Raw genomic sequence first — 21,043 nt, 5'->3', positions numbered from 1 at the left:
GTAAAGATATGTTTGTCTGAAAGATTAGACACGAGGTCAATACATACACTGTAAGCAAGACATGATGTATGTTGTGGTTTTTGATTTATATTGAGCTTTATTATTGTTGTTTTTTTTTTTTTTTTTTTGTTTTCTGGTCATTTTGTTTTAGTTTGGTTCAACAAATGTTTTTATGCAAACGCAATCAGATTCCAGCCTATGCCCCTTGAAGCGTGCTGTGAAATCCCTTATAATATTTGATGAGATATAAGTGGGTTTTTACAGAGTGGTGGCCCGTACGGGGACGTATGGAGGTTCTGTGATTGTGAAATGCATGTATGCACAAATGCATGTTTTTTTTTTGTTTTTTGCAAATTGTTCTGTAATGCAAATTTATTTATTTATTTATTTATTTTTTGTTAGTTGTATATGGGAATTCATGGTATTATTATACAATTTAATAGGAAATAGGGTGGAAAAATGGATAGGGTTTTGTCGGAAGAAAATATAGATCAATGTGATCAAGATGTTGACCGAATGAATCCTTCATTGACTCATGATAAGACATCACGAACTGAGGTTAGTGAGCTCGCCAGTCTTTTGGACGAGATGTATATAGATCAGAAGGAGGAAGAAGAGGTAGGTTTAGGAGGGAAAGAAGACTCCGTAGATGAGCAGTTAGAGCTTCTCAGAGAACGTTTGAATATTTTGGAAGAACGTCATAAGCAGTCGGTTGATAGCATTTTGAATAGAGAAGATGCGATTCGTGCTTCAATTGATAGGGTGGCTGAGAATGTGAAACAGTATGTTGATGAGAAATTGAAACATTTAGATGAGACACTAGTGGCATGTCTTCAGCGCAGAGATAAGAAATGGGAAGAAGAGCTAAAAAGGAATTTTCAGAAGAGCTGTTTGTCTTGGACACCTGCAGATCGTTCTACACCTACTGCAATTAGTGGTCGGGCAGGAAGCTCAGTAATTATGTCCCAAGCTGCTCCTGTAAAGCCTCCCATTCGTATGGATTTTCCACAATTTGGTGATTCAAGGGAGTCTGTTGATGTTACAGATTTTATTGAACAGTGTGAGAGTTTTTTGTCTCTACGACCAATGAGCGATCAAGAATTATTAGGCACGTTGAATACTGTGTTGAAAGGGCCAGCCCGAAGTTGGTGGTTGGCAACACGTGCTAAGATAAACACTTGGGACGATTTTAAGAAAAGTTTTTTAGAAGCATTTCTGCCTATGGACTATGAAGCTGAGATTGAGGAACAGTTGCGAACAATGGTACAGGCCCCAACACAGTGTTTGAGGGATTTTGCATATGATTACCGAGCCCTATGTTTAAAGTGGCGGCCAAACATGTCAGAAGAAGAGATGGTTAGGCGTATTCTTAATGCTTGTAACCCCAGGTTGGCCAGTGGGTTGAGAGGTTTGGTACCCACTGTTGAACAGTTGGTTAAGATAGGCTCCTTGATTGAAAAAGATTGGAGCAATACTAAAGGGTACTGGTCCAGAGTGCAGTCTACTGGTGTGGATCGTTCTTTGAGAAAGATGGGGAAAAAGGGACATGATAGGGGAAGGGATGCTGATGTGGCTATTGTTTCAGCAGTTCCCGACCTGTTGGTTGTGCCTGTTGGAATTAGAGGTTTTAAGGGAGATGCTGTGTTTGATACAGGATGTACATATTCATTGATGCGCAAAAGTTTGTGGGAAAGAATTAAGAAGGAGAATGAGTTTTTGGATCCTTGTATTGGTCAAAAGTTCATGATGGCTAATGGGCAAGAGAGTCGAGCCATAGGGAAGATTAATTTGCTCGTTAACCTTCATGATATCCATTTGGTGGTTACCATCCATGTATTGGATGATACCCAGTTGTATATGCCATTGTTGCTGGGGTTGGATTTTTTGTGTGCAGGTCAGGTTACTTTAAAGCCTTACCTTGGGAAATACATCTTACAAGGGGGTAGGGAGTATAAATTAATTCAGAAGACAGGTAGTTCTTTGCAGTGGGGAGAGCAAGTACCTCAAGTGAACTTTTATTATGCGGTCCAGGAGTCAATATCTCAGCAAGCTTCATGCCCACTTTTGTATGAACAGCCTGAAATTGTAAGACCGTTGCTGGAAAGGTGGTCGTCAGTGTGGACTGAGCAAAGAGGGAAAACTGATATTACTTCACATAAGATTCTAACTACTGATGAAGTACCAGTGCGGCAAAGAGCTTATAGGGTATCTCCTCAGAAGCAGATAATTGTAATGGAGCATATTCAAAACATGCTGCAAGAGGGTGTTATTGAGGCATCATCTTCAGCATGGGCTTCTCCTGCTGTTTTGGTACCAAAGAAGGATGGGACTTTTCGCTTTTGCGTTGATTACCGCAAGGTAAACGCGAAAACCCATCATGATGCATATCCCATGCCTTTGGTGCATGAAATCTTAGAGTCTTTGCGTGGTGCACAGGTCTTCAGTTCATTGGATTTACAGAGTGGTTATTGGCAGGTGGCGATGGATGAGAGCAGTAAGAAAAAGACAGCTGTGATAACACCTCAGGGGCTATTCCAATTTAAGGTTATGCCTTTTGGGCTACGAAATGCTGGTGCCACCTTCCAGCGGCTTATGGAAAATGTCCTTGGTGAGTTGAAAGTGACAGTCTGCTTTGTGTATATTGATGATGTGATTGTGTTTTCACAGACACCAGAGCAACATTTACAAGATCTGGAGGCTGTTTTCCAGAAGCTTCATGTAGCTAACCTTACGTTAAATGTAAAAAAGTGCCATTTTTTCATGTCCCAGATAGTGTTTTTGGGGCATGTGGTTTCAGGTAATGGGGTGGAGGTTGATCCGGGGAAAGTGCAGGCAATTTTGGATTACCCTCGCCCCAGTAATTTGAAGAGTTTACAGCGTTTTATTGGCATGGTGGGGTGGTATCACAAGTTTATTCCCCACCTTGCTGATACCACTGCTCCCTTGAATAATTTGAAAAAGAAGGGGCAACTTTGGGATTGGACACCGGAATGTCAGGTAGCTTTTGAAAAATTAAAGCAAGCATTGTTGCAACCACCAGTATTGGCTTTTCCAAGCTCTGACCATTTGTTTCAAGTATATACTGATGCCAGCAATGTTGGTTTGGGGGCTGTCCTGATGCAAAATTTGGATGGAGAGGAGAAGGTTATTGCTTTCGCCTCAAGGGCTTTAACAGGAGCAGAGACAAGGTATTCAACAGCAGAAAAAGAATGCTTAGCGGTGGTCTGGGCAGTAGAGAAATGGTGTCATTACTTGGAGGGTAATACTTTTGATGTATTTACAGACCATAGTGCTTTAACTTGGGCTTTTAATTGTCCAAAAGCTACTTCACGACTGACAAGATGGATCTTGAGGTTGCAAGCTTTCTCATTTCGGGTACATTATCGAAAAGGCTGCTGTAATGTTGTACCCGATGCTTTGTCCAGGTCACCAGAGCCACCAGAAGGTGATGCGCATGTTGCTGTGGCAAAAACGTCCTGGGCAGATTTACCAGTAACTATGCATGATATTGAGAAGGCTCAAAGAGCTGATGCTATGTGCGAAGATTTAAGGCAGCCAGATGTAGATCCCGCTCCAGGGCGCATTGGCTATAAAGAACAACAAGGAGTTTTCGTGTCTCCTTCCCTGCGTACTGCAGCTTTATGCTTTTTAACTAACCTTGAAGCCTCTTGCGTGATCTTTCCAACATGATTACGTCATGCGTGGAGCATCACAGAGCAGTGCAAGACGAGCATTTGTGGCTAAAAAGTATATAATGTGATATTATATAATATATACAATCCTCAGAAACCTTAATTTCAAAGAAGAACATGAACATCTTGGATGACATGGAAGAGAGTAAATTATCAGGAAATTTTAATTCTGAACTGAACTAATCCTTTAAAATGGTTTTGGAGTTGAGAGACTGGTTTATTTCCCAGATTCCTCAGTGTTGAAGGTAAGATCATCAATGCCCTCTAATGGCGGATCTGAAAAAAGATCAGAGACTGAGAAAAAAAAAAAAAAAAAAACACTTCACAGATCCACATTAGCATTATCACACAAATGAACCTTTATAACCATTATATCACACATAGTATTTGTAGATTGCAAACAGTAAATTGGTTGTATGTCAAATACTTTTATTCATGAAGGATGCATTAAATGTGACAGTAAAGACATTTACAATGATACAAAACATTCTATTTCAAATAAATGCTGTTCTTTTGAACTTTCTATTTATTAAAGAATCCTGAAAAATAAAATGCATCACGGTTTCAAAGACAACAACTGTGTACGCTCTTATGATAAACAGAACCGTACTGTCCGCTGGTGTGGACACTAATATAGTTATGGTTCTTGAAGTCATTAACAGTAGTACACTATTCCAAACATACTGCACCACTCTGTGTGTGTGTCCTCATGTGCTAATGATTTACAAATGTGTTGTAAGCAATGTAAGTAATTGTACTGTGATACTAAAAGATTTCTGCTTGAGAATACAGTCTAAAGTGTCTGAAGGTCTGTCAGAATATAAGCTCTGTCAACAATAGCAAGCAGTTACACATATCTGAATAACAGGAGGGGTCCGACAACTATTAACTTAACACTGCTAAAAATATAGATTAATGTGTTTCCTAAGTGTAATGTCACACACAACAAAGACAAGAATTATATTTTTATGCCTTTACATGAATTGAATGTTTTGGGTAAACCAAAAACAAAATAAATAGAACATGAAACATGAAAATGAGAATGAACTGAAATAATACCAGTACAGTAAATCAAAGTAATATACCTGTAGATTGTCTATAAAGTAATGTGAAACAACAGAAAAAGAATGGCAATGCTTAAAAAAAGCTTATCTGATCAGTTCAAATTTGTAGATGAGTGATTCTTTGGGTAAGTATATCACTAATATGAATGTTGAATAGTCAATGTTTAGATTGATAATGAACCAAAAAGCCCACTCACTCACACACACAAAATAGAAAATACCATTCAAGTGCTCTTCAAATAATCCAGAGATAGTCCACAATCAAATCCTTGTACTCAGGACATTTGATAATGTGAACAATCCAATGTGGAAAAACACTTGATGTCCATATAAGTAGTGCCCTTGAAACTACCAAAATATAAAGCAACATTTAAAGAGTCCATCTACAAAAAGAAAAGAAATCTAACATTAGCTAAAGAAACCCACACATAAATTATATACATCAAGAGAAAACAAATACACAACACTAGAAGAGACAAAACTTACATGATTGAACTGGAAAAAGTTTCTCGATCAGGACTCCGATGAGTTTTGCTGGAGGTGCTATAGGGTAAGACCGTGCTTCCCTCTTCCAAACAAACTGACTTCTTAACAGTTTAAATACCTGGGGTTTTAGCGCTCCAGCACCCCCTAGTGGTGAGTATGATAAAAAAAGGGTAACAAGTAACATTGTTACAAGACAACAGAAAGACTGTTGGAGATCACGTGCGAAGGGTTTATCAGGTCGTGTTGTTCATGTGGGAAGGTCTGGTGTTGTTCTCAGTCTTCTGCTTGTCTGCCGTCAGTCTCTGTTCTTGTTACTGTAACACACATCTCTCAGAAGGTTCCATGACTAAACACGTTCAAACACGTTTGTGGAATCCCAAACAAACGAGGAAGACCTGTCAAGTCAAATCACCTTTATTTATAAAGAGCTTTTTACAATGCAGATTGTCGCAGGTCTTCGATCTCAGCTGGATACGGCCTGGATCCGGTTGACTACGGTAAACCTCGGGATAAACAGAAAGACTAATATTAGCGTAGATGCCATTCTTCTTCTGATGTAACGAGTACATCTGGTGTTATAGGAAGTGTTCCCGGTTCCGGCTGACCTAATTTATGCAGCCTAATAATCCTTTAACGGATGTGAAAATATAAATTGATAATGTGTTATGTGTATGCCAGGTTAAAGAGATGCGTTTTTAGTCTAGATTTAAACTGACAGAGTGTGTCTGCTTCCCGAACAATGCTAGGAAGATTGTTCCAGAATTCTGAGATCGCAATAAACGAGAAGGACTATAATGCATTAAGAGCTCTTATTAAAGGATTAGTTCACTTTCGAAAAAAATACAACTGTATATGCTTTATAAACACAAATGATCGCATTGCGTGTGCTTCCGCTTTCTGTATTCTTCAAAAGCTTACGCTGTATGTCCTACACCTTCCCTATTCTACTTACAGAACGAACGCGGCGCCAGTTCCGTTTTTCTGTAAGTAGAATAGGAAATAGGAAAGGCGTACAGGCAGGCAGACAGTTCGATGATCAGTGTCATTAATGTGACATTCAGATACTGTACTTGTTGTGTCTCACATGCAAAACCAGAGCATTTATTCCTCTTTCACGGGAACGTCACTCATTTGCATGTGGTTTGATTAAAACACACTTTTAATGTTGTGTGTTGAGTTCCTGATCAGGAAGAGCCTGGTGTTTGTGGAAAGTCTTCAGCAATAAAAATATTTTGCTTTCTATGCATTCATCATTAAAGTCTGTCCCTGAATGTTTCCTCTTCTTTGTGACTTTCCTAGCCACGTATTTTAACAATTATATTATATTTTATTATATTATAGTCAGGCAGACACAAGAAAACTCAGATGAATATAAATCCAATATGAAGTTTAATAAATTCTGCCAAGATAATCCACAAAACAGGCAGAGTAACACACCCGAGTAACACTGAACAGAAAATGAAGGCAAAGGCACAACTTTAGTAAATACAAATAATACTAATTAATCAAACACAGTTGAAACCACATGAACTAATGACAGTTACTATAGAAACAAATGAGAAGTGGGAAATTAAACAAAGAAAAACAGGAACTAATGAAATACATTCTAAAAATCTGTGCATGACAAAACCAACTAAACATAATTGTGACAACTATATTATATTCCCCACAATGTAGATATGCTACCTTGTGTCTGTTGAAAAATTGTTGAAGAAATACAAAAAATACTGTTAATGCGTGTACAATGGCATGTCCGTATTATGCTTCCACAAGGCCGGAATTCACTTAAAAAGGCACGCATCTATTCTACAGTATGTAGCTGCTGTAGTTTGCCCGGCAAAGAAGCTCAGAAAAACTTGATGCTGTAAAAAATGTAGTGCTGTTTAAAATTCTCACCAGTTGCTGCATTTTCTTTCACTTCATGCCATAGAAATGGGAAACGGCTAGCACACTTTGCTAACACACGTGCATGTGCATGGAGTTCCAGTTTACTTTTATCCAACAATGTTACTCCACCAAACTGACGACGTTATCAAATATTGACAGATAAAATCTATCAAATTTATGTGAGTAAACAGTTATCTTCGTAATGATATGGCTTACAGTGCCGCTCCCTGCATCTCTCTCCTGGCACACTCCTAAACACAGGTAAAGTTACCTGAGGAAACATGGCAAAATATGAGCAAAGTTACCATGCTGAAGTCAAATCCTAGAGAACGTGTGGAATCTCCTCTGTTTCTGCTGCTGAAAATGCCCTGCTCAACATTTCTTCATTGTGATTCACAGTAAAAAATATATTTACTGTCGAATTTATTGAAATTTAACCATGAGGCTTTGCAGATTTACAGCAACATGCTGTATACATGTTCCACAGTCAGGATTTGGTCATTTTACAGTATAAATGCTGTGGAAACTACAGAAATTTGTTACAGTGCATGTTTGAGTTCACAGATGATGATGTCTTTCACCACCATCAGGATGGTCCCTGTCCATATCTCCTGGGGGTCAGCTACACCCCCGCCTTCATCCTCAGGCAGGAAATGCAGAGTTCGCAACCCTCAGGATGTGAGCTACGGCCGGGTATATGCAAAAGAACTTTATCTTACAATATGTTGCTTTCATTTGCTGTTTTTTTTATAAATGTCATTGTTATGTTACCTTGCCTCCCAAATCTTTCTGATATATGGTAGTTGAAACTAAAAAAAGAAATGTTAGAAGAGAAAGCTTCCTCTTTGTAGAAGAACAGAAACCAGCGCTTCTGCTTTTTACATCAGAAATCAAAGTTCACGCATGCATGTTTGGCGGAATGCTTTGTGTTAAGGGGGATTTTATCCCGGTGTTCCCGTAACATTGTTTATGTTCATTATTAGATGTAATTGCAGTTAGTGGCTCTGTTCACTCATCTGATTAGAAAATGTATTGAACATCATACATATGCCAACAGGCAGGTAAGACATCATCACATTCGGACCGAGACTTGCACAGAAGACATATGCACATGTTTTATTACAACCAGTTTCAACCAGAATAACAAAAAATATCTATAAAACAAATTGCCAACCCTGCCTTTAAACAGTATTTTATTTCATTTATGGTTTTAATTGTAGTTTTAGTTTCTGTAACTATAATAACCCTGATGTGTTGACACTATATGACACCAGACTGAGTGATCTGAATTAATCTGCTGTATTTCCATCTTCAGCGGACAGGGGGCGCTAGAGCTCTTAACTAATACTGCTGCTGTTAGTCAACATCATTTACAAATCTAGTTACTGTCAAAAACACATACAAATGAATCGGGGATCATTATTTATATACAGATACAGATTCACAGTAATAAACAGAAAAATAACAGAATCAATGATGCAAACAAATTCAGACTCTGCTGTAAAGCAGCTACAGAAGACAACAGAGTCATTACTTTAGATCGGTAATTAATTGATAACAGCTTTAATATGTATGTCTTTTAAGTGCACTGTTTAACTACAGAAACGAGGTGAAACGACCTCATGGTAGTTTGCAGTGTTCGTAAGGAAACTACTTCATTTATTCAGCCATATGAAATTCATTAGAAGTTCTTTGACAGTGAAGTTCAGCCAGAACCTGGAAAAGAAAACCTGTTTTTATTCTGTTCGATGAATATCGGGAATTTCTCTGGTGGTGAAATAGATTTTTGATCAGTCAGTGTCTGAACTGATCGATAATAACAAAATCTTCATAATATCTGATGACAATGACCCAGCTGACGAACTGTAAGAACGTTTTTCCAACGTTCCCATTAAGTTATGAAAACGTTATTTCTGAATGTTCAAAACTGTTTATTGTGCAATGATGTGCCGTTGCTAGGGTGATGTGTTTGTTTGCCAGGTGTTTTCTTCCTGTCTGGCTGTGATGGTCTGTAGATGCCTTCAGGCTTTGTTCTGCTCAGTCTCAGTGGTTTCAGAACAATCACTATCATCACTCGTGATATTCATGAGCATCACCTCTCTGGTATTCTGATGAGTTGTTTTTTCTCTCGATATGATTGATTCAGGGCAGGGCGGGTGTCATCCTATATAAATCGCGCGCAGCGCGCTCATTAATGAAGTCCGGCAGGCAGCGCGCGCGGGATGGTGAGTGACAGATCAGATCAGATCAGATTTATATTGCGATTTTCACAAGACATATAGTTTCAAATCATCTTTACAGAAAATGATTGTTTCAGGAAATATGCTGCGATCAGTCACGTCCATCAACAGGGTGAGCACCTGCTATTGATCTGTTGCAGGACAGTAGCTATAGCCTATGTGATTTTTCGGTACACGCGTGAGACAGGTATGTTTTCTGCTATTATGTTATGTAGGCTAAATATTGATTTGCATTTGTTGGCAAACTTGGCATATGCGCAGATTAATGTTTCTGCAGATGGGTGTTTACACTATAATGCTGCGCTGCTGGCAACATGCAGGGGGACAAAGTTTGAGTGCGCACACTAATATCTGAGAGAGAGAGAGAGAGAGAGAGATGCACTCTCGCGTTACAATAATGCGCTCTCGACATTTGTCATTATGTAACCCCTGACCCCTCGAACCCGGGTCTCCGGCGTGGGAGTCGGACGCTTTAACGAGGAGGCTAAAGGCTGCAACCTCTAGCATCAGTCGCCAGAGCATCTCTTGAGATCAGAGGAGTGAGGTTTACTCGCACAGCAACTACTAACTGGCCTCCGTTACACTTACGCTATAGAAACCGCCTTACGTGAAGTATACACCTGAAAAGACAGTCGTGTCTGAAAGTTGCAACCATTTTTTTTTATTGTTTAAAAAATAAATGTAGAATATCTCATGTTTTTCCGTAGGTGCTCGGAATGAACACGGATGCGCTCCGGCAGCGCGTTTCAGGAGCGGCGCGTCTGCGGCTGTGCAGCGATCGTCTTCGAGTCTTTCGCCTGTTTTACTCCGTTTGAAGTTCGTATGCGGCGTGTGTGTGTTGCAGGAGCAGCACGTGCTATTCTGCTTTCACACATTCCGCGTCTGCAGTGCGCAACTGATCCGTGGCTGTTTATCACAAACACAGCATTCACTTATTTCAAATCCAAAAGTTTTTTGGTCAACATGGCTTATCAGCAGCATTGCGATTCTCTTTGTATATAGGCTCTTTCATAGATGTCACGTTTAAACGCACTACATTTGAATAAAGTTTTATTCAATTCATTAATTTATATAAAAACAACTTTATATTTAGGCTATATGAAGTATCACGCAAGTGGTAAAACATATTAGCTATGTGTTAAAATCACAAACACTTTAAACTTACAATAGACAAAAACAGCCAACTCTCATCTTTTCTTTCGCTTTTCTGACAGTTTGTGCTACCCTACCTCCCACTGAAACAGTAGGTAGCAAAATCTGACAGTGAAAAATGCTACAGTACCTATCAGATTGTGCTTCCAGCATGATATTAACGTGGTTTATGGCTTTATTAACATCTATACCTACCCCAACCCTAAACCTACCTTTATAATAATGCAAGTACAGTAGTGGTATCACAATAAAGCATTAATTGTTAGAACAAGTATAAATCGATAGTGAAAAATGCTACTTATCAGAGTGCACTTTATTAATGTCTACACCTACCTGACAATAATGCAAATACAGTAATTTTGTGTTATTTATCATGACAAAAATGATGTAATATTGATGTGCGCATGTGCAGTAAGCCCGGGTAGGACACTGATGGGTATGAAATGTAAGGACACCTGTTCGCATCCACATGCAGTCAAGTCAAGTCATCTTCATTTATATAGCGCTTTTTACACTACAGATTGTTTCAAAGCAGCTTCACAGTGATAATAGGAAAAGTATTGACAGAGATTGTTTTGGCTTTACATCAGCTCTAGGAAAAAGATATTATCGAGCTAAAGTAAGTTTTTGATTGAATCACTTCCATTGTAAAAAGCCTTAATTATTAACTTAGGGGAAGCTTAAATTACACCTTTTTAACTGAAAGTATAAGACTTCTTGCCGTTCATGTACATGTTTAGTCTATAGGTTTGTGTGTTTGAATGTGTAACCTATGTGTGCAGACACTTAGTCTTTTTAAAAAAGTGATATTTGCCAAATTACTTGTCTGGTCCGCATAATACAAAAAAGTCAGTTGTGTCCGTGGATCTATGTGAACTGGAATAATTTTGATAACATTTTGATAACATCTCCTCCAGTCCTTCTGACAGTTTAGACTCTTTTATCAAGTAAAAATCGTGTTATCTAAACATGCACCTGCCGAACTTTGTTAATAAAACAAAGTTTTATGTTTGCAGTTTGAATAAACCATACATCTCACATATTTCAACAGGTCCTCTTGTTTTAATATTTATTATGACAGACACACACACAGAGAGAGAGAGAGAGGACAGATAAAGCTCCTGTATGCATGTTATTGAGTCATACCCTCTTCACTCCTTAATCTCTTTTGGGTTTTTTTTCCTCTCACAGCTCTGAAGTTCTTGGTAGAGTTGGAGTTCTCGATGGATCACAAACAGAGGATCAGAAGCTATGTTCTAATGTGTTCATGTAAGTGATGTGTGTTCTTTCTTCTGTAGTTAGAAAAACTTTAAACTTGGTCTTGTTAATTCATTCAGAAGTTAAAGTAAATTTCCCTGAAGCTATTGTTCATGTTGGCATTCTGGGATGTTTTCTTTTAAAAATGACAGCTGTTATGAGCGTCTGTGTCAGTGATGGTGTCAACGGAGATGAAGCAGATGTGCAGGTGTTGAACATACGTTAAGCTGGATTTATACTTTCGCCTGGCTCCGCACCACGAGCCTCTGCTGACTGTGCGCGCACCTCCCCAAATGGATGGGACGGTTATACTCAAGGTTATCTCTATAATCTCAAGGTTTATTGGGTTTCACACAATTCTTTTTGCAGTGTGGTTTTGGTTAAGTGCAAACTAGAATAAACATCGTCACATGTACCTTTTCTTCTTCTCACCACTGCTTACTGCTGATCTAGAGAACAATTTCTCAGAGTCGCCCCCTGTCATTTCAATAGAACAACGGCGAGCGCGTCGAGTATAAACGCCTCGTCCGTTTGGGGAGGTGCGCGCGCAGTCTGCGGAGACTCGCGGTGCGGAGCCAGGCGAAAGTATAAATCCAGCTTAAATCAGCCTTTAGCGTGCTTGAGCTCCAGCTGTAGATCATGTGCAGACCATTGTGATCCGGTTCCTGTAGGTCTGCTGGCGCTGCCGTCCGGACGGGACGCTCTCACCTGCTGCAGGAGAGATTTCAGCAACGGATCCACCTCCTGTCAGCTGAGCGACGCTCCGGATCCCACCTGTGACACAGAATGGATCGCTGACGTGAGTCTGAGCATCACACATGGAGGACACATGAGATATAAAATGACATGAAATAACATAATTATGAGATAAAAAGTCAAAATGATGACACACTAAGTCAATTATGAGTAAAATTGAAAGTGTGACAAAAAGAGTAAATTATAATTCAAAATTATAACAAAAGTAAATTAATAATGACTGTTTTTACAACTCTTTTTTTTCTCCATGTCATAATTTCAACCTTTTATGTTATAATTTTGACTTTTAAATCTAACATTTTGAGTTTTTATTTCATCATAATGAAATTTTATTTTATTTTAACTTATGATTTGGTAAATTATGATTTCTTCATCATGCTTTGGGTTTTGATGTTCTATTCATTGTTTAGTATGATGTAAACTGTTCTCAAGACTGTATATGAAGGGTTTATGATATGAAGTCTCTCTTCCATATATTGTATGAAATAGTGCAGTACTGGACCAAACATTAACAGGAACAAGCCTTAGCTCACTGCATTTTCTGTCATGGAAACATGAGAAGATAATCCAGCCTCAGTGGAGTGATTTAATGAACATTAATGAGTGTAATGTTTAATAAACTCAAAAGCATTGACGGTGAGCATTCACAGCTCTGACTGTGTGTCTGTAGGATATAGTGGTGGTGGACGAGTCTGGAGCGACGGATCTGACCAGAGTTCAGCATGCAGAACCACAGACACTCATTCTGAAAGAGAGACACACTGAGATTAATTTCCAGATGGATTGTGCATCAACGAAGGTGAGGAATTCTGTACAATCCATCACATTAATGATGTGTGATGAAGACTATTCAGTGTTAATATATAAATCAAGTGTTTCTCATTCTTCTCAACACTGTCTCTCTGCAGATCTTTGTAATGATGCCTTGTAATGGTGAGTGCAAAACTGAAAAATTCTCATTTTCTATTTTCTAATATACAAACCCAATTCCAAAAATGTGGGGACACTGTACAAATTGTGAATAAAAACAGAATGCAATGATGTGGAAGTTTCAAATTTCAATATTTTATTCAGAATACAACATAGATGACATATCAAATGTTTAAACTGAGAAAATGTATCATTTTAAGGGAAAAATAAGTTGATTTTAAATTTCATGGCATCAACACATCTCAAAAAAGTTGGGACAAGGCCATGTTTACCACTGTGTGGCATCCCCTCTTCTTTTTCTAACAGTCTGCAAACGTCTGGGGACTGAGGAGACAAGTTGCTCAAGTTTAGGAATAGGAATGTTGTCCCATTCTTGTCTAATACAGGCTTCTAGTTGCTCAACTGTCTTAGGTCTTCTTTGTCGCATCTTCCTCTTTATGATGCGCCAAATGTTTTCTATGGGTGAAAGATCTGGACTGCAGGCTGGCCATTTCAGTACCCGGATCCTTCTTCTACGCAGCCATGATGTTGTAATTGATGCAGTATGTGGTCTGGCATTGTCATGTTGGAAAATGCAAGGTCTTCCCTGAAAGAGACGACGTCTGGATGGGAGCATGTGTTGTTCTAGAACTTGGATATACCTTTCAGCATTGATGGTGCCTTTCCAGATGTGTAAGCTGCCCATGCCACACGCACTCATGCAACCCCATACCATCAGAGATGCAGGCTTCTGAACTGAGCGCTGATAACAACTTGGGTTGTCCTTGTCCTCTTTAGTCCGGATGACATGGCGTCCCAGTTTTCCAAAAAGAACTTCAAATTTTGGTTCGTCTGACCACAGAACAGTTTTCCACTTTGCCAAAGTCCATTTTAAATGAGCCTTGGCCCAGAGAAAACGCCTGCGCTTCTGGATCATGTTTAGATATGGCTTCTTTTTTGACCTATAGAGTTTTAGCCGGCAGTGGCGAATGTCACCGACAATGTTTTCTGGAAGTATTCCTGAGCCCATGTTGTGATTTTCATTACAGTAGCATTCCTGTATGTGATGCAGTGCCGTCTAAGGGCCCGAAGATCACGGGCATCCAGTATGGTTTTCCGGCCTTGACCCTTACGCACAGAGATTGTTCCAGATTCTCTGAATCTTTGGATGATATTATGCACTGTAGATGATGATAACTTCAAACTCTTTGCAGTTTTTCTCTGAGAAACTCCTTTCTGATATTGCTCCACTATTTTTGGCTGCAGCATTGGGGGAATTGGTGATCCTCTGCCCATCTTGACTTCTGAGAGACACTGCCACTCTGAGAGGCTCTTTTTATACCCAATCATGTTGCCAATTGACCTAATAAGTTGCAAATTGGTCCTCCAGCTGTTCCTTATATGTACATTTAACTTTTCCTTAACCTCTTATTGCTACCTGTCCCAACTTTTTTGGAATGTGTAGCTCTCATGAAATCCAAAATGAGCCAACACTCTTGCTTGGCATGACATTCTTGCTTGGCATGACATTTCAAAATGTCTCACTTTCAACATTTGATATGTTATCTATATTGTATTGTGAGTAAAATATAAGTTTATGAGATTTGTAAATTATTGCATTCCTTTTTCATTCACAATTTGTTCAGTGTCCCAACTTTTTTGGAATCGGGTTTGTATAGTAAACTTAAATAGCTGAGTTTTCAGCATCATTACTGCAGTCTTCAGTGTCACATGATCCTTCATAAAACATTCTAATATGATGATTTGCTGCTCAAGAAACATTTATGATTATTATCAATGTTGAAAACTGCTTCAGATTTCTGTGGAAACCGTCATACATGTTATTTTTCAGGATTCTTTGTTGAATAGAAAGTTCAACAGCATTTATTTGAAATAGAATCTTTTGTAACATTATTAATGTCTTTACTGTCACTTTTAATCAATTTAATCCATCATTGATGAATTAAAGTATTGATTTACTACTCAACCTTTAAGTGTTAATGTACATCATTAGCATAAAATATCTGTGACGAGCAGGGCGGGCGAGAGCCGTGAGGGAACGGCGCGAGGCCGGTGACGCGAGTGAAAACGAGCATCACCTGCGAGGCGTGCCGGCCTCGAGTCTCTCACGGAGGAGCTCCGGAGGCATAAAAGGAGGAGCGACATCAGTGAAAGACGAGAGAGGACCAGGCCTGGACTTTATTTTATGTTTTATTATGTTTGTGTGGCCGGCAGACGTCCGCGAGGGTCTGCCGGCATTACTTTCGTTTTGTTCTTTGTTTATTTTGAATTAAAGTTTTGTTGAACGTTCGCCGGTTCCCGCCTCCTTCTTCCCACAACTACTAACCGTGTTACAATATCATATGGGTATTTAATTAAATTAATAAGATATTGTTATTATTACACATAAATATTAAAATTAAATTATTAAAATATTAAAATATTAAAATATCTGATGTGATTATTGTCCAGATTAATCAGTATTGTCTGTTCCATCAGATCTCTGTCCATCTTCACTCGCCGCAGCTACAGGTGAGAAAGTGTTTGAATTATGAAACTATAATATCAGAACACTTAATTCACACTTAAACATGTCATTTATTATGAAGAAAGATGCAACAAGACACTTTACAATCAAAACAATATTTGTGAGGTATGAAATGATAAAACTATAGATTACAGTCAGTAATCATTTTCTGTGTTTTTGAGCAGAATCGCAGCACATTAATAACGCTGGAAACAAGAGCACTAATGACGGCATCTTCATCATCCTGTCCATCATCATCATCATCTTCACACGTCACCTAGTTTAACCCTAAAGGGTCCTTTGGGACAAATTTGGACAAAATCTTTTTTTTTTCCCCTTTTCCTTAATCTGGGGTGCGTTTCCTGTACAACAACGATGTATTGTATACTACCATATTAGCGATCTTCACTGAGATTTTCTACTTAAATGAAAGTGTCATTTAGTCAGTCTATATTGCGCTGCTCGTTTCTGTGACCAAAGTATAGGCTGATATCCAGCAGTGGTTCTCAAACTGACGTACACAAACAAAATGCTTTGCTGTTCATTTAATTCTACTCCACCTTAAAATAACATTAAAACTGAGCATGTGTTTCTAGCAGGAAAAAATGCCGTAAATGCACGACATTCAGTCAAATTACCTCATCTTTCGCAGTCAAAACTGACTGCATCTACACAAAAGTGGGAATTTAGCATGAAGAGCAAATAGCATATAGACACAGACTGCATAGAGATTTAAGTTTAAAACTCTCTTCGATACAAAAATCATATTATACCAGCAAGAATGCAATGTTTTAAAAATGTGTCACTGTGCAAAACACACAAAACCTTCAATGTCATATCAAGTCTACTGCAAGATGTGTTGATGCTTCCAAACAAAAAATGCTGTACATTGTTTATTCTTATGTGTGTTACCATTTACTTTGATTGAGTTATTGTTAGGTTTATTGTTTATTCTTACCTGTTAGGTACTTTAAGTTATTGAAATTTATATTTTTTTCAAATAAATGATTACTCTGTCACCATGTTTGTCTTTTTTGATAGCATAGTCTTAAATTGAATGTAAAAATTGAATGTAAAAATTCAAACATAAAAAGTAAATTGGTAATTTGTTTTCTCCCTTTTATCCTCGTAAAATAACCTTATCTATGAATCAGTTGTTAGTAAATTAGTAGTGCTGATTTAAATTAAAACTGTTTATGGCTTCAGATTGGTGTAGGTGTCTAACACACACACACACACACACACACTCACACACTCACACACTCACACACTCAAGTGTGCTGCCTGAGCCTCTTGTGAGAGTTTATGAACTCTTCTTCACTCTTGATATCCAGCATTTTTTTTTTTCTCGGTATAACTCTAAAAATAGTTCAATTCAAAATTAATGTTTAATGACAAACATGCTGAAGATTAGCCGATGGGCTGTCGATTCATTGAAGGGTTAGTTCACCCAAAAATGATTTCTTTCATGAATTACTCTCCCTCATGTCGTTCCACACCCGTAAGACCTTCATTCATCTGCAGAACACAAATTAAGATATTGTTGATGAAATCTGATGCTCTATTGAGAAAGAAGCCATTGAAACTCTCAAGATCCATAAAGGTACTAAAACATATTTAAAACAGTTTGTTATTTATGTGAGTTCAGTGGTTCTATCTTACAGTTTTTTTCGATTGCTAAACGACAGTGAGCACAACTGGAGCTACATGTGCAAAACTCTAACTACAGTCTGCACTACCAACAGTCACCTGAGCTAAACAGTTAACACATGGCTCAAAACCGGCTCAGTGCAACCAAACACTAACACAACCCTCACTGAGATACACACAGACTTACACACACACTGAGATAAAACACACTGTCACTCAGAACACACTGAGAGTAAAAACACTAGCATCAAACACCAACACAGAAAATACAAAGTTTTCATTTTTACAGTTTGAACAGTTTCAGTGACTTCATACAAAGTAATATTTTCTTCAAAGAAAAGAGTGACATTCTTTCACATGATTTATTTAAATTTTTAGAACAATAATTCTTTAAGGTAAATGAAAATTGCTTCAGTAGTCTGTAGTAATTTACGGAATTACAGTAATGAGAAAAAAAAGGTAGAAACTATATATAGCCTATATGTGTGTGTGTTCACTAACAAGTCTAAAAAAAAAAAACAAGACACCTGCTTAGGCTTTCAGCTGAAATTGCAATCAGCAGTGTTTGAAAGGCACAAGGCTGAAATCTATTCTGTTTTGAATGTGTGGTTCACAGTTTTGACAGCAGTGTGTTAGCATTTGAACAAAGTGCTGTAAATCCACAGTGTTGTGCAGGTTGTGGTTAAAGTCATGGGATAAGTGTGTAGAGTTTTGAAAACTGTGTTCAAGCAATGAAAAACAAACTAGAGTTTGGTCCACATGAACTGCTGCTGTGCAGACTGTAGTTAGAGTTTTGCACATGTGACTCCAGTTGTGCCCACTGTCGTTTAGCAATCGGAAAAAACTGTAATATTATAAAGAGTTAAATGTTTTTACTGAGGGGATTTTGGATTTGTTTCTTTATCACTCCATAAATCAGAAAATACTGTCAACAGACAGAAAAAATACATTTTCACTGTATTTTAGGAGTAAAATGTTAAAAATATAATCAGGTGAATGATATATGAAAAATCCCCTCAGTAAAAATCTTCAGAATATAGGAAGGAAAAAACCTGTAAAATTTGGTGTATGTAAGTGCTGCTGAAGTGGAGAAAAAACTTTGTCCGCCTTGTTTTGTGAAAGCCGCCTTTAAAGACAAGTATTGTGGTTGAAATCTACAGATGCACATACAGTAGTGTAATGAAACAAACACTTCAATGTGTATTTAATGTTTTCTCTCAACTAGTTTGGAAACGATCTTGTCAGTACTGTTGTGAATTCAAATGAGAATGGCCTAGTTACATGTGTGTTAATGACTGATGTTGATCTCTGGGCAGATTTCTCTGTTACGGCTGAATCCAGATATGATGCTTCTCTCATCACCAACACAGTTCCCATGTATCCCGCCTTCAAGAGTGAGTCCCACGCTGCTGAAATAGTCTCAAAATTCATTTATTTACAAAATATGATTGACTGATTGACAAGTGCATGAGATAAAAACTGTGCAGCAGGTGCCGTTACTGCTAAAGCTTTGAGCGATCGGCTGGGTTGAAAACTCACATCCGATTGGCTAAAAAGAACATCCACTTAAAAATATTAAATACAATATTAAAAATAAACGATGATTGAGATTCAACAGTCAATATCATCCAGAAATGTGCAAATGTACTTGTGTATTTATGATCAGTGCTGTGCATTTGTGATTATTTGTTATGCATGATTAATCATTTTAATAGTGAGCAAGCATATTTTCAGTGAGTATTCTATAGTAAACATAGTCGGTTATGTCTTAAGTGACGTAAACAGTCGAGAAAGACAACACGGACTATGATGTATTATTCTACATTTGATTACTTTATTCGATTTCTGTACCTGAAAACTACAGTTAGATACCTAAATAACATGAAAAGCACTGTTTATTTTATTTGAATCTTTGCTCTATTTTATTTATTTGTGCTGTTGGTTGTAGTTTGATTATTTTTGTTCTTATTTTTCTTTCTTTTATTTGACAGTAGTCCTTTTCCCCCTTAACATAGCACATACCGAACAGTACCAAACCAAACCCGTGATTCATTTGAACCGTTACAACCCAAAACTAAACTCTCTGTGTGTGTGTGTGTGTGTGTGTGTGTGTGTGTGTGTGTGTGTGTGTGTGTGTGTGTGTGTGTGTGTGTGTGTGTGTGTAGAGGTGTGGCATCACCTGCGACGGACTGAGAGACACGGAGGAGAAGATCAAAGAGTGAGAATCACACACACTCACATACACACACACACACACACACACACACACACACACACACACACACACACACACACACACACACACACACACACACACACACACACCTACACACACACATTCACACACACACACACACACACACACACACACACACACACACACACACACTCACACACACACACACTCACACACACACACACTCTCACACACACACACACTCTCACACACACACACACACTCACACACACACTCACACTCACACTCACACACTCACACACACACACACACACTCACACACACACACACTCTCACACACACACACACACTCACACACACACACACACACACACACACACACAGAGCTGTCATGTCGTCTGCAGTGAAACTGCTTTATGAATCAGCAGAATAAAGGAGGGGTGTAATTTTTCTTGGAAATATCTGACATTTCTTTATGCAAACCTGGAAAAACGAAGGAAATAACAAAGTATTTCCACAGTTTGTCTGCAGTGACACAGGTGGTTCAGAAGCGGACGGGTCATTAGTGGTGAATCAGTTGTGACACTGCAGTTACAGTAAAACAGCAGCTGCTTCACCTTTACACCACTTACACAACTCTCATCGGACTTTTTCTGACCCACAGAGTGGTTAGTTTGTTTGATGAGAAAGAGAAAATGTACTTTAATAATCCGTTCAACTGTAGCAGCGTGACACTGAGGAACAGCTGATGACGGCAGGGTTTGATGTTGACCAATCCGTGGAAAGGGCCGTCTATTGTGTTTATATAGATTTAGACGTTGTTGATCTCTTCTGAAGCTCTAGAGGAGACAAATGTGACATTACTGGGCTGTTTTCCACAGGAGAAACAGTGACTCTGAGGTGTGATCAGTGTTCGGTCTTTCCTATGTTTCAGTAATGGTTAGATGTGAGTTTAATAGTTTCATATTAATAAAGCCTGCACAGGGATCTCCAACTTCTTTGTCCCGCTCCATCCTTTACAGTCTTTATGAGTGTGTCAGTCAGTAGCGAAGACTTTTATATTGAAAAGACTGAATTGTCGTGAACACGGAACAAGACGCACGGAACTTTGACTAGTGCTGTCAGTCATGGGAAAACCCCTTAACTGTTAAAAGGACAAGATATGCAGTGGACACTTAAACAGATTTTATTATGAACATAGGACTGACCTGAAGGAAAATACTAAA

The 21,043-nt window shown here is 38.4% G+C and overlaps 1 protein-coding gene across 1 annotated transcript in view; it reads left to right on the top strand.

Moving 5' to 3' along the window:
* The first annotated feature begins 9,348 nt into the window (after nucleotides 1-9,348).
* LOC137037870 (uncharacterized) overlaps nucleotides 9,349-21,043 on the top strand; it is a 105,745-nt gene continuing 94,050 nt past the window's right edge. The window contains exon 1 of the mRNA XM_067412237.1: nucleotides 9,349-9,354. Coding sequence (XP_067268338.1) covers nucleotides 9,352-9,354 — 3 coding nt within the window. The 5' untranslated portion in view covers nucleotides 9,349-9,351. The remainder of the gene's footprint in view (nucleotides 9,355-21,043) is intronic.

The sequence above is a fragment of the Chanodichthys erythropterus genome, chromosome 15, assembly GCF_024489055.1.
Source record: "Chanodichthys erythropterus isolate Z2021 chromosome 15, ASM2448905v1, whole genome shotgun sequence".
Lineage (NCBI taxonomy): Eukaryota > Metazoa > Chordata > Actinopteri > Cypriniformes > Xenocyprididae > Chanodichthys > Chanodichthys erythropterus.
The sequence above is the reverse complement of the archived record's forward strand: the minus strand, read 5'-3'. Positions and strand labels throughout refer to the sequence as shown.